Source organism: Bombina bombina, chromosome 3, assembly GCF_027579735.1.
Source record: "Bombina bombina isolate aBomBom1 chromosome 3, aBomBom1.pri, whole genome shotgun sequence".
In the NCBI taxonomy this organism is placed as follows: domain Eukaryota; kingdom Metazoa; phylum Chordata; class Amphibia; order Anura; family Bombinatoridae; genus Bombina; species Bombina bombina.
Window position 1 is genome coordinate 657,955,942 of NC_069501.1, and position 15,555 is coordinate 657,971,496.

Sequence of the window (15,555 nt, forward strand, 5' to 3'; positions counted from 1 at the left end):
AGTATAGACATGCGTTCATAATGTGTATTTAGAATTTCCCAAAGGCTTTGTGACCTAACATGATTGCCAAGTGATTGTTAATTACTACCTTTCTGAGCTTTAAAGGCCAAGTTTCAAAGAGTCATTGTAGACAGTGTGTCTGTATATTAACACATGGGATCATTACCTGATAACTTTTATTACATAGACTTTTATCTGAGCAAATATGATTTAGCATATTGAGTGGGGAGGGGGTCTGATGTGTAATCAGGAAGGCATCTCATGTCTGACCTCAGATTTGCAATACACAGAATGTATTCAGCAATAAAATAAGCATGCTCAAATGTAATATTTGATAGATTGCATACTTATTTGATCTTATTTTATATATATATATATATATATATATATATATATATATATATATATATATATATATATATATATATATATATATATATATATATGTGTGTATCTATGTATTATCTACTGACATTCACAGATACCCTGACATAATCTTCCATAACCTTTTTGTACTATGAGATTGTGATATAAATGCTTCATTATGCATAGTAAAACAATTTTGCTGTTCATTTTGTCTATCTTTATCTATCCATCAGTCCATCTATCTATCAGTCTATTTATGCATCAGCCTATACATCTATCTATCTATTGTTTATATCAGCAATAATGTATGTAATTGCAACAAACCTACTTACAAAAAAAATAAATGTTTTAAAAGCACTAAAAATCGTGGCGGAGCCAACTAGCAAAGAGAACAGATGTCTGTTCATGGAGCTCCCATACTATACCTAATTAAAGATGAGCATAAATCCAATTCTCAAGTGACCTAAACTTATAAACTTTGTGGAAGATAAGGGTAATCATGCCTGCTTACTGACTTGCAAACAAATCTTGAATTGGTGGCATATTACGCTACTTCAGTCGCATCAAGGTTTGGGGCCTGGCATATTAGACGGATCAGTTGGAGTATAATCCCTCCTAAAGTTTTAGAAGAACCCTTACTTTGCTACTAACAAAATGGACCCGGAGACCGCACTACATAGGTTTGAGGAGCACTGCTGTGAGATCCTGGAGGATCACTTCTCAGAAATGAGCGATCTACTGACACAGCTCCGTAAACAGTTCTTTGTCCCACGCAAGAGACAAGATGGCGGCGATCAACGGCTACCTTCTAACACTGTCAGTATCCAGTCCCTAAGTGATCCAGAACTAATTGTTCCCCTGAAAGCCGCAAGAACTCTAGCCGAAATAAGCAAGCAGCGTTGCGATACAAGCTGCGAGAAACTACAGGACAACCTTAGAGAACTGAGGCCTGAGTCTAATGTTCCGGTGGTTACGCCGGCTGGTCTGGAGCTGAGCGCTCACCTGGAAGATCGCAAGGGAGCGACATCACATAGGCTGCTTTGTGCAGCAGAGCTAGGTCTATCGCCTCAGAGATGGTCAAAAGTCAGGGTGCATCAAACCTCATGTCGTGGAGGGGTTGCGCAGGTCCCTTCTCCATGGTTCTGGGGTCTTTCTGCTTCAGTGCAGCTCTTGGAGACTAGAGTCACAGCGGTCACTGGAGTGGGCTAGAGGATGGCTTTTTTGGGAGTTCCTGGCAGCTTTAGTTTAAAGTTCTTCCTTGACCCGTTGCTTCCTCTTATCACATATACTAAGGGACGTACTTAAATATTTTATCACAGCTTCTTGAGCCTGTAGGATTGTCTGAAGTAATCGTAGAATCTAATAGATAGTAAAATATCTACAATCCATCTTATGGTGCCCATCTAGCTCCCATACTGTATCCTAGGGAACAATGTAGGCCATTCAGTATAAAATAGGCTGTTTAAATGCAACTTGTTTTTTCTCTCAATTACTCCCTACACTGTTTGTCTACCTTTAACTTAGAATAAATAATCTCAAAACAATCATCCTCCCCTCTAAGTTTTGAGACATGTGTGCTTCCAATAGTTTGTACACCCTGTGTATCCAATATTAAATTTAAAATATATTATAACAATTTTATTTTACCTACTCCCCACGCCATTTCTATCCAACTTTACACAAATTATTTTACCATAACTTCTTATCCCCTCTTAGTCCAGAAGTTAGCATAACCTTTGGCCTACTCCATATGGTTACCTTTACAATATACTTCGGATTCCCCTTAATATTTCACTATTTGGCCCTTTCAATCAGCAGCTTATGTAGAAAGAATTAGCCCCCTGATGACATACGATCTTTTTTGTTCCCATGCTTTCCAAGATGCCGTTAGACACATGGTCTGCATTGATATTTCATCCCATAGCTGACTCTCCAATAACAACTCCAGAGATACTGTCCCACCCCTTACATTGCCCTTACAAATATATTGTTCCGCCCCTACAACCCTTCCCTCCATTTCAAGACATGTGCTTATATTCATTTTGATAAATTAAATATAATACCCTATCTTTATACTATATATGACTAAATACCCTAGGAAAATAGAAAAGACAGGGAAGGCATCTCCCCTCACCCTTTCCCACTCTGTATATCAGGGTGGGTTATACCCAATATCCCTTTTCCATCTGTGTCCAGTGGGGACAACCGTCCCTGAGGGGGATGCCAATTTCATCCCGTATTCATAGTGGTTTTAACAAAAATGCCATCAGCTTGTAAAATTAGTTACCCTATATTATTTCACAACTTGGTTGCACCTATTTGTACAATAACTTATTGGCTATGTTGGTTCCCAAGCATTCTGTCTCTATCATTTAATGGTTGTGACAATTGCCACTTCATTTAGTATAACAATCTGCATTGCTGACTTAGTTAAGAGATACTAGGCTTCTTAAGTTGATTTAAAAATTGCCTAATATTACTTCTAATTTTAACGTGAGCGACTATGTTTCTATGCCCACTTTATTTGAGCGCATAGGTTTTGTCCAACAAGATTATGTTCATATTAAGAAATAGTTATTCTACTCTTGCTGGCTTCGCCCTCCCTTCCCCATTATCACACCCAGGTTTCGGTCTGGGCTCATATTATTTCATCTATATTCGCTTTATAATACCCCCCCCCCCATACTGTTTCCTACATGCATACAACATTGCTTACTCTTAGTTTCTCTTCGCCTCTTCTTTTGACTACTACCGAGCGGTGTTTACCCGCTGATGCTGGTCAAATGAAGATACCTTCTTATAAGAAATAAAGACAGAGGGCTTAGACATTAACTATTTTATTTTTTCCATTACTTATTTTATTCTCCTCCTTGGGGAACACACGAATGTCTTAAGACGAAGGTGCCAAACATTTACAGAGTGTCTTTTTCATTAGTGCAATGTTCTCATTCTGAAATACATCACTGGAAATGTATAATTTTTGTGGTTATCATTTTAGATGTCGTATTGTCTCCTATATCAATTGGCTCATGAGTAGCCATCGAATTAACCGCTGTTAAATGCTATCCAATATGTTAAAAAACGAGATTCTCAAATTATAGATAACTAAGTATTGTACAACTATTACTTGTTGTTATAGACGATTTAATGGTCAATTTTATATCCGCTGTGTTGTGACTGCATACCTTGTTCATGTATAGCATTTGTTATACTATTTTGTTGACTTTTTTTTTTGTCTCAAGAATCTCAATAAAAGATTATTAAAAAAAAAAAGCACTAAAAATCAAATTTTATGAGTATATGTAGCCTGCTTCCTTAAGGGGACAGTGAGCACCTGGAGATTTGTATTTAAATATTTACTTATACATAGGAATTTATATATATCATTATTTTGCAATACTTGTATGTAATTTAGCTCTGAAAATTATGACTTTTCTAATTCTCAGACCTTACACTGCTACTTATCTGTCTCTCACTGGCTTTAACAGATAAGATCGGCAGAACGATGCATGTAATACTAGCATAAGAACCATGACTAGCCTTGTTAGATGCAGACTTCAGCCTCAATTGGCTCTTCCATATGAGACAAGTAGTGGGTGGAGTTTGGCTACTGAACAAGATGTGTATTTGTTTTAACAATGTTTAAACTTGGCAGATATTTCTGTTGTCTTGCTATAGAATAATATATCATTTAATTATAAAGTGTTTACTGTCCCTTTTATAGGTGCCTATAAAGGTTAGGTTTATATGATTGTGTCTACTGCTCTAAGCAATCACATATCTGGTTAAGGTAATTTGTAGCATTTAAAAAGAAAAAAAGAGGGTACATTTAATGCAAATAAATGTAGAGATGCAAGTTAGAGCTACTGTTTGCTAAAAATAAATAGATGCAAACTCTAAACATAATTACTACCCTGGTGCACAATAAAAACCCATTAACAATGTATTTTAATCTCAGAGAAGGAATTATGTAAAGTCATGTGACTATGCTTAAGAGAAATTAAAAACTGTATAGAATAAAAATATATGGCTATTGTTTGATCCCACAATAAAATCTAGAACTGTCAAATGTACTAAATAATAACTTAGAAATTATACTTGGCTGAACATTTTACAGCATTTGTTTCAATATATGTTTGGAGGGAATGGAATATAAATTCTCATTTCTGAAATCTATTGCTTCTCTTGATATGATAATGAAGGGCCTCATGCCCCTGGTTTGTTAGAATATTCATGCCTGGAGCACTAGGCAAACAGATATAGAAAATGACTGCGAGAATGTCACCTTCTCAATGTAGTTTGCGTGTGCAGATGAGATGACAGGCAAGGAAGGTCCTGCACCACAGTTCATAGACAATATTTCAGCAAAAGTCAAACATTTGTGGAATTTCTGAACCACATATTATTATTATATAAAGATCTATTGGGAAATAATACATAAAACGAGTGAAGAAATTATGTTCTCAAGAGAGCTTTACACTTATTTGCTGTGGAGCAGAGACATTGACTCAAGAAAAGCAATTAGCTACTGGTCAAATTTGTGTCATTGTCACCATTTGCCAGTTTGATTGTTAAACATGTGTTTGCTCTCTTTGTTGAGCTGTTGTCTAACATTATATTGACCTTGTTGGATATCTAGATTAATCTAGTCCTTGCCTGAAATTTTTACCCCAAGTCTAGTGATGCAATATTTATGTGCCATGCTTTCTCCTCTTTTAGTTCTTTCCCGATTGGTTCCCACCCAAAAGCACTGTCAGTAGTGAGGAAACTAAAGGGATATGGTGATAGAAATAGCACAACTGGTAGATAATCAAGTCTTCATTGTGTTAACACAAGAGTCGTGCTAGGATTTTTGGCTAAACAGACATAGACACATTTTGCCAAACAGACAAACCTGTCCATCTGCAATCGCCACTTGGCAACATTTATGACTGCAGAAGAGCTCTGTTGTTCAATCCTGTCCCTTGCCCTTGGGCAAACAATTGCATGAGAGCAGGGCCTTTTAATTACCTCAAACAAGTGAGTTTGAGATGCTTTATCTCTGCCACCTAGGATAAGAGCATAAACTGATTCTTAGATTTGTGGTTGCAATGCAGACTCACTCTTGCAAGTCTGAGCTGCAATTTCTCAGAAGCTGTGAATGTATCCTGATACATTTTTCCAGAAGTATACATTTTTCTAGCACTACAATAGATTACATTAACTTGCAGTAGAGTACTAGCAAGTTTTGTCCAGGGGACCAATACAACTCACTCTTATTTTGGACTAGTGTCACTGTATATTGATGATTATAAACATTTATACACTAATAAACACAACATTCTGCACTTATAAAATAAATGCCGCTCTGTATACTGATATTAAGGGTTCATTAACAAAAAACAGAACAGGGTGCTCTGTATAATGATGGAGGCGCCTATACACTGATGGCGATCACTCTGTCATTGAGCAGGAGAAGATATATAAATATATACATACAATATATACACATGTACCAGCAGGAATACACATGTACCAGCAGGAATACACATCGGAAGGGACCATCACCTGCTGAAGAGACACGTGTTCTGTGCCAACTTTTGTCTAAATAGTCAATCCCCTCATATATTTATCAGCAGTCAGGTCACATTTTCCTTTTCACTGTCCTGTCCTGCCTCCCCGCTGCTCTGACTGACAGGGCACCAGGCAAGAGATGTGCAGTGTATACTGAGTGCCTAAGTACTATATCCACAGTGGTTTTTGTGTGTATTTTTGCTCCAGCATTTGTCTGCATTATTGAGTGTGTTTATTTTTGTATATTCCTATGTCCTCTGTCTTTGCTAGCTAGGTTTATAATCTGTGCGATTTTGTATGTATGTACAGTACTTGTGTGTGCCAGGTATTAATTGGTTGTGTTCTTCCTTTCTTTTGCTGTTCCTATTTCCCATTGTGTCTGTATTGCTGTTAGCACCAATATTTAATGAGGACATCAGTGAGGCACACACACAAATACACCAATACAATCATACAGTTAAAATGTTAGCAGCAAAACTCCACCAGTCCAAACAATACAAAGGGTTAAGGTTAGAAAAATGTATGGCTAAAATAATATTGCAAAACAAAATAAAATGTAATTGCATGGCAACTATAGGGTAAAAACAAACACATTTTTATGGTTTAGTGTTTAACCCTTGGTTGACGGAGAGATACACAATACATTGCAAAGCAGTTCATTATAGCCCTTACAACCATTGAGTTAACAATAGTCATATTCTGTCAAGTGCTGTTTCCGCACAGAATGGTAAATCGTACCCATGTTTTTCCTAGTTTTTATAGCAAAAGAAATGCTATTGTGTTATTGTATTTCATGAAAAGATCTTTATTATTTATCTATGCAATTACACACAATGTTTTGAGCACTTACTAAATTTAAATACCCAAAAAGGTGCTAAAGTTCAAACAAATAACATACTGCCCCATTTTGCTATATATTGTAGCAGTGATGTGTTGTGGTTGGCACTATATATCCACATAATATATATAGTACTGTTCTCACTCTGAGTATTTAAATAACTGTTGTAATAAATTGATCTTTGATGTAAATGTATAGAATTCTTTAGGTTCTTTGAGTGATATAACGATTAGATTCATGTAACTAATCATACCCTCTAGCTTTTTGCTGATTTGCTTTTTCTTTTGAGATTTTTCCATCCTTGAGCTTGTGGGATTTCCGTTAAGGAGGCAAACCATCCATTTCCCAGTTTTATTTTTATCCCTGGCATAATTTAGCATCACGATCAGATAATCTTCCCCAAGGGTAATATAAGGGAGTCGCTGCCTAATGAGAAGAAAATGTAGTTTATCAAAAGAAAATCTGTTGAATCGAAACTGAGCTGGTAGAAGAATATATAAAACCATAGGATACCCTTATGCATATCCCTTCATTGATTTATTTTATTTACCTAACAATTTGTTGGAAACGTTTTACAGAAATGGTAGTTTTTGAGTATGTTTACAACAGAAAAAGGCTTATGATGGCGATCAAACTGCAGCTTCAAATTTCATAGTTTAACTTCAGCAAATGAATGCAGTTTTTTTTTCTTGAAAGAAAAAAAAAAGATTAAAGGGATAGTAAACCCCAAAATTTTCTTTCTTTCATGTAATTAACAAGAGTCCATGAGCTAGTGACGTATGGGATATACATTCCTACCAGGAGGGGCAAAGTTTCCCAAACCTTAAAATGCCTATAAATACACCCCTCACCACACCCACAAATCAGTTTTACAAACTTTGCCTCCAAGGGAGGTGGTGAAGTAAGTTTGTGCTAGATTCTACGTTGATATGCGCTCCGCAGCAAGTTGGAGCCCGGTTTTCCTCTCAGCGTGCAGTGAATGTCAGAGGGATGTGAAGAGAGTATTGCCTATTGAATGCAGTGATCTCCTTCTACGGGGTCTATTTCATAAGGTTCTCTGTTATCGGTCGTAGAGATTCATCTCTTACCTCCCTTTTCAGATCGACGATATACTCTTATATTTACCATTTCCTCTACTGATTCTCGTTTCAGTACTGGTTTGGCTTTCTACAAACATGTAGATGAGTGTCCTGGGGTAAGTAAGTCTTATTTTCTGTGACACTCTAAGCTATGGTTGGGCACTTTATTTATAAAGTTCTAAATATATGTATTCAAACATTTATTTGCCTTGACTCAGAATGTTCAACTTTCCTTATTTCCAGACAGTCAGTTTCATATTTGGGATTATGCATTGAATTATCATATTTTTTTCTTACCTCAAAAATTTGACTTTTTTCCCTGTGGGCTGTTAGGCTCGCGGGGGCTGAAAATGCTTCATTTTATTGCGTCATTCTTGGCGCGGACTTTTTTGGCGCAAAAATTATTTTCCGTTTCCGGCGTCATACGTGTCGCCGGAAGTTGCGTCATTTTTTGACGTTATTTTGCGTCAAAGATGTCGGCGTTCCGGATGTGGCGTCATTTTTGGCGCCAAAAGCATTTAGGCGCCAAATAATGTGGGCGTCTTTTTTGGCGCTAAAAAATATGGGCGTCATTTTTGTCTCCACATTATTTAAGTCTCATTATTTATTACTTCTGGTTGCTAGAAGCTTGTTCACTGGCATTTTTTTCCCATTCCTGAAACTGTCATTTAAGGAATTTGATCAATTTTGCTTTATATGTTGTTTTTTTCTTTTACATATTGCAAGATGTTCCACGTTGCAACTGAGTCAGAAGTTACTACAGGAAAATCACTGCACAGTGCTGGAGCTACCAAGCTAAGTCTGCTATAAACTTTTGGTATCTGTTTCTCCAGCTGTTATTTGTATTGCATGTCATGTCAAACTTATTAATGCAGATAAAATTTCCTTTAGTACTGTTACATTACCTGTTGCTGTCCGTCAACATCTAATTTTCAGAGTGTTCCTGATAACATAAGAGATTTTATTTTTTAAATCCATTAAGAAGGCTATGTCTGTTATTTCTCCTTCTAGTATACATAAAAGTCTTTTAAAACTTCTCTTTTTTTCAGATGAATTTTTAAATGAACATCATCATTCTGATACTGATAATGGTTCTTCTGGTTCAGAGGTTTCTGTCTCAGAGGTTGATGCTGATAAATCTTTGTATTTGTTCAAGATGGAATTTATTCGTTCTTTACTTAAAGAAGTGTTATTTGCATTAGAAATAGAGGATACTGGTCCTCTTGATACTAAATGTAAACGTTTAAATAAGGTCTTTAAATCTCCTGTAGTTATTCCAGAAGTGTTTTATCTCCCTGATGCTATTTCTGAAGTAATTTCCAGGGAATGGAATAATTTGGGTAATTTATTTACTCCTTCTAGACGTTTAAGCAAATTATATCCTGTGCCATCTGACAGATTAGAGTTTGTTGGGACAAAAATCCCTAAGGTTATGGGGCTGTCTCTACTCCTGCTAATGTACTACTATTCCTATGGCAGATAGTACTTCATTTAAGGATCCTTTAGATAGGAAAATTGAATCCTTTCTAAGAAAAGCTTACTTATGTTCAGGTAATCTTCTTAGACCTGCTATATTTTTAGCGGATGTTGCTGCAGCTTCAACTTTTTGGTTAGATGCTTTAGCGCAACAAGTAACAGATCATAATTTTATAGCATTATTATTATTCTATAACATGCTAATAATTTTATTGGTGATACCATCTTTTGATATCATTAGAGTTGTTGTCAGGTATATGTCTCTAGCTATTTTAGCTAGAAAAGCTTTATGGATTAAACTTGGAATGCTGACATGTCTTCTAAGTCACTTTGCTTTCCCTTTCTTTCCAGGGTAAATAATCATTTCGTTCCTTTCCTCACAACAAGGAACAAAAGCCTGATCCTTCATCTTCAGGAGCGGTATCAGTTTGGAAACTATTTCCAGTTTGGAATATATCCAAGCCTTATAGAATCCTATAGCCAGCTCTTAAATACCTATGAAGGTGCGGCCCTTATTCCAGCTCAGCTGGTATGGGGCAGATTACGTTTTCTTCAAAGAAATTTGGATCAATTCCGTTCTTAATCTCTGGTTTCAGAAACATTGTTTCAGGAAGGTACAGAATTGGCTTCAAGTTAAGGCCTCCTGCTAAGAGATTCTTTTCTTTCCCGTGTCCCAATTGACACAGCAAGGCTCAGCATTTCTGAAATGTGTTTCAGATCTAGAGTTGGCTGGAGTATTTATGCCAGTTCCAGTTCTGGAACAGGGGCTGGGGTTTTATTGTATCTCTTCATTGTACCAAAGAAGGTCAATTCCTTCAGACCAGTTATGGATCTATCATTATTGAATCGTTATGTTAGGATACCAACATTCAAGATGGTTTCTGTAGGTCTATCCTGCCTTTTGTTTAGCAAGGGCATTATATGTCTATAATAGATTTACAGAATGTGTATCTGCATATTCCGATTCATCCAGATCACTTTTAGTGTCTGAGATTCTCTTTTTAGACAAGCATTACCAGTTTTGTGGCTCTACTATTTGGTCTAGCCTCAGTTCCAAGAACTTTTTTCAAAGGTTCTCGGTGCCCTTCTTTCTGTAATCAGAGAATAGGGTTTTGGTATTTCCTTATTTGGACGATATCTTGGTACTTGCTCAGTCTTCTCATTTTCGAAGAATCTCATACGAATCGACTTGTGTTGTTTCTTCAAGTTCATGGTTGGAGGATCAATTTACCAATCAGTTTATTGATTCCTCAGACAAGGGTAACCTTTTTAGGTTTCTAGATAAATTCAGTGTCTATGACTCTGTCCTTGTCAGACAAGAGAAGTTTAACATTGATATCAGCTTGTCAAAACCTTCAGTCACAATCATTCCCTTTGGTAGCCTTATGCATGGAAATGTTGGATCTTAGGACTGCCGCATCAGATGCGATCTCCTTTGCTCGTTTTCACATGCGACCTCTTCAGCTCTGTATGCTGAACCAATGGTGCAGGGATTACTCAAAAGATAACTCAATTAATATCTTTAAACCGATTTTACGACACTCTCTGACATGGTGGACAGATCACCATCGTTTAGTTCAGGGGGCTTCTTTGTTCTTCCGACCTGGACTATAATCTCAACAGATACGAGTCTTACAGGTTGGGGAGCTGTGTGGGGGTATCTGACGGCACAAGGGGTTTGGGAATCTCAGGAGGTGAGATTTCCGATCAATATTTTGGAACCCCGTGCAATTTTCAGAGCTCTTCAGTCTTGGCCTCTTCTGAAGAGAGAGTTGTTCATTGTTTTCAGATAAGACATTGTCACAGCTGTGGCATACATCAATCATCAAGGAGGGACTCACAGTCCTCTGGCTATGAAAGAAGTATCTCGAATTTTGGTTTGGGCGGAATCCAGCTCCTGTCTAATCTCTGCGGTTTATATCCCAGGTATGGACAATTGGAAAGCGGATTATCTCAGTCGCCAAACGTTGCATCCGGGCGAATGGTCTCTTCACCCAGAGGTATTTCTTCAGATTGTTCAAATGTGGGAACTTCCAGAAATAGTTCTGATGGCTTCTCATCTAAACAAGAAACTTCCCAGGTATCTGTCCAGATCCCGGGATCCTCAGGCGGAGGCAGTGGATGCATTTTCACTTCCTTGGAAGTATCATCCTGCCTATATCTTTCCGCCTCTAGTTCTTCTTCCAAGAGTAATCTCCAAGATTCTGAAGGAATGCTCGTTTGTTCTGCTGGTAGCTCCGGCATGGCCTCACAGGTTTTGGTATGCGGATCTTGTCCGGATGGCCTCTTGCCAACCGTGGACTCTTCCGTTAAGACCAGACCTTTTGTCTCAAGGTCCTTTTTTTCCATCAGGATCTGAAATCCTTAAATTTTAAGGTATGGAGATTGAACGCTTGATTCTTGGTCAAAGAGGTTTCTCTGACTCTGTGATTAATACTATGTTACAGGCTCGTACATCTATATCCAGAGAGATATATTATAGAGTCTGGAAGACTTATATTTCTTGGTGTCTTTCTCATCATTTTTCTTGGCATTCTTTTAGAATACCGAGAATTTTACAATTTCTTCAGGATGGTTTGGATAAGGGTTTGTCCGCAAGTTCTTTGAAAGGACAAATCTCTGCTCTTTCTGTTCTTTTTCACAGTAAGATTGCTATTCTTCCTGATATTCATTGTTTTGTACAAGCTTTGGTTCGTATAAAACCTGTCATTAAGTCAATTTCTCCTCCTTGGAGTTTGAATTTGGTTCTGGGAGATCTTCAAGCTCCTCCGTTTGAACCTATGCATTCATTGGACATTAAATTACTTTCTTGGAAAGTTTTTGTTCCTTTTGGCCATCTCTTCTGCTAGAAGAGTTTCTGAATTATCTGCTCTTTCGTGTGAGTCTCCTTTTCTGATTTTTCATCAGGATAAGGCGGTGTTGCGAACTTCTTTTGAATTTTTACCTAAAGTTGTGAATTCCAACAACATTAGTAGAGAAATTGTGGTTCCTTCATTATGTCCTAATCCTAAGAATTCTAAGGAGAAAATCGTTGCATTCTTTGGATGTTGTTAGAGCTTTGAAATATTATGTTGAAGCTACGAAATCTTTCTGTAAGACTTCTAGTCTATTTGTTATCTTTTCCGGTTCTAGGAAAGGCCAGAAAGCTTCTGCCATTTCTTTGGCATCTTGGTTGAAATCTTTATTTCATCTTGCCTATGTTGAGTCGGGTAAAATTCCGCCTCAGAGAATTACAGCTCATTCTACTAGGTCAGTATCTACTTCCTGGGCGTTTAGGAATGAAGCTTCGGTTGACCAGATCTGCAAAGCAGCAACTTGGTCCTCTTTGCATACTTTTACTAAATTCTACCATTTTGATGTATTTTCTTCTTCTGAAGCAATTTTTGGTAGAAAAGTTCTTCAGGCAGCAGTTTCAGTTTGAATCTTCTGCTTAGGTTTTTCATTAAACTTTATTTTGGGTGTGGATTATTTTCAGCAGGAATTGGCTGTCTTTATTTTATCCCTCCCTCTCTAGTGACTCTTGTGTGGAAAGATCCACATCTTGGGTAGTCATTATCCCATACGTCACTAGCTCATGGACTCTTGTTAATTACATGAAAGAAAACATAATTTATGTAAGAACTTACCTGATAAATTCATTTCTTTCATATTAACAAGAGTCCATGAGGCCCACCCTTTTTTTGGGGTGGTTATGATTTTTTTTGTATAAAGCACAATTATTCCAATTCCTTATTTTATATGCTTCGCACTTTTTTTCTTATCACCCCACTTCTTGGCTATTCGTTAAACTGATTTGTGGGTGTGGTGAGGGGTGTATTTATAGGCATTTTAAGGTTTGGGAAACTTTGCCCCTCCTGGTAGGAATGTATATCCCATACGTCACTAGCTCATGGACTCTTGTTAATATGAAAGAAATGAATTTATCAGGTAAGTTCTTACATAAATTATGTTTTTATGATTCAGATAGAACATGCCATTTTAAACAACTTTCCAATTTAATTCCATTATCAAATTGTCTTCATTCTCTTGTTATCCATTGCTGAAGGGACAGCATTGCACTACTGACAGGAAATTGAAAATATCTATTTAGCCAATCACAAGAGACAAATGTGTGCAGGCACCAATTAGCAGCAGCTCCCACTAGTGTATGATAAGTGCGTATTCATTTGTTAACAAGGGATACTAAGAGAACGAAGCACATTTGAAAATAGAAGTGAATTTAAAAGTGTCTTAAAATGACATGCTGTATATGAATCATACAAGTTTCATTTTGACTTTCCTATCTCTTTAATTTATATATGAAACATATGGAGTTAAAAACTAATTACAAGTATATAAAAGCATTGTTGAGATTATTTGTGTAAACAAGGTTTAGATTGTTTGGGGTTTTTTTTTTTGTATCATATTAAATTATAGCTATCTGTATACCTGTATTGGCTATCCCATACACATTGAGGTGCTAAATTAGTTAGCACCTCCTTTGTTATATTGTATTGTAAGGGTGCCCAAGAGGTAGATCATAACATAACAAGTTTATGCAAAAGCTTACATTTGGATAGATTAGCACATTCACATGTAGATCACACTGACATAGCCAATTTGCCCAACACTATCTGGGGTGAGGAGGCTGGCATCTTAATCATGGAGGTCTGGGGGCAAATTAGGTCAACCCAGGGAAGAATCATATCACATTGGAGGCTAGTGGCTTAATCTGGGAGATCTGGAGGTGAAATTGTGTCAATCCAGGGAAGAATCACGTTGCAATGAGGGTGGGGTTGGACATTAAGTGGGCAGGGATGGATGGGTGGGCATACAATAGCTTCTAGACTGTGATAATCCTGCAAAATGCTCAATGTTTGGGAGCTATGCAGTCTCAACCTATGAAGTACATTTAATATATAGATATTAAACAGTGTTGCATTGTGATCTGTATTTGGTTTGAATATGTGTGTGACTTATATTGACTGTATTGATACAGGATATTAATACAACAGAAAAGGACCATTGTTGACCATTTGTTTTGTCTCTCCAAGGTAATAAAGTACACACAGCTGAGGGTGATAACTTGATTATGAGACTATGTATTCCAAAATCAGATTTGCCCTTCAGAAAAGCATTTTGCAAGCCACCATTTCAGTGACAATCCCATATTCTCTTGTGGTGGCATCTGATTCCTATACATAAAAGGGAACATAAATAGAAACCATAACTCAATATGGCTCGAGTAGTCAGGCCAGCTGCTAACCTGTAATATAATTTATTATGGAGTAATTTCAGGGAATTACATTTTGACCTGTTTTCTTTTGACCTCTAGTTCAGGCATCATGCTAAACAGATTACTTAAGATCTTGTTAGATCAGTCTGACTAATGTCATCCCTTTTTTTTTTCCTTTCAGTAATTGTCCATCTTTCTTGGCTTGTGCCGTGGCAAGGGCAACAGCAGACGAAATAATGCAGAGTGACCTGTCAGTTCACTACGTACCAAAGCATGTGGATGGCACTGAGGGAATCATACGTGAGTAAATGCGTGATAAAGCATTAAGGGCTACTATAGCATATTGTGTTTTTGTCTGCTGTGAATTGACTTTTATTTCTGAGGTAATACTGAGCTTTTTTGTTGCCAGTGTCAAAGAATAATTAATCATGTATAACCGCCATTTATGAATAAGAGGTGAAAAATACAATTTGAAACAGTAATTAGCCAATAACATTAATCATTAGAACATGCAATAAGCAGTTTAAAAATAAACAATAAATCAGTGGATAGCACTGGTATGACGCTACATTAGAATAAGACACCATATGTGATTGGAAAATTCCTAGTTTAATTACTAGCAAACCTATTTCCTAATGCAATAATGCAACAATACCTGTCTTATATCCCTATATTATGGAAAGAAATCACTTCATAATGATATCACGCAAAGCTAATGAATGCACATGTGTATGTGTGAAACAAACTCTGTAGACAAGAGTAATTTGGAAATTAACCTCTGGTTGATAGGAAATTTTACTTTGTATACTGTGGGGTGCATTAAGAAAAAAAATGTATCTCTGAAATCTACAGCATAATAAACATATGTATTATAAAATATAATTAATTCACAGTACAAAACTGTGTAGAATTTTGTATTTAATAATGTAAATACAAACAGAAAGAGAAGCAATCTGACAGGAATGAACAACAGATCAGTGGCTTCTTCTAATGTCCAGTTACCTCCTGGGAGCAGCTTCCTTTAGCCC

The 15,555-nt window shown here is 36.9% G+C and overlaps 1 protein-coding gene across 2 annotated transcripts in view; it reads left to right on the forward strand.

Moving 5' to 3' along the window:
* The window catches only part of PPM1E (protein phosphatase, Mg2+/Mn2+ dependent 1E), a 524,596-nt gene that overhangs the window by 309,548 nt on the left and 199,493 nt on the right, over positions 1-15,555 (forward strand). For both annotated transcript variants that reach the window (XM_053707383.1, XM_053707385.1), the window contains exon 2: positions 14,709-14,827. In XM_053707383.1, the coding sequence (XP_053563358.1) occupies positions 14,709-14,827 (119 nt within the window). The remainder of the gene's footprint in view (positions 1-14,708; positions 14,828-15,555) is intronic.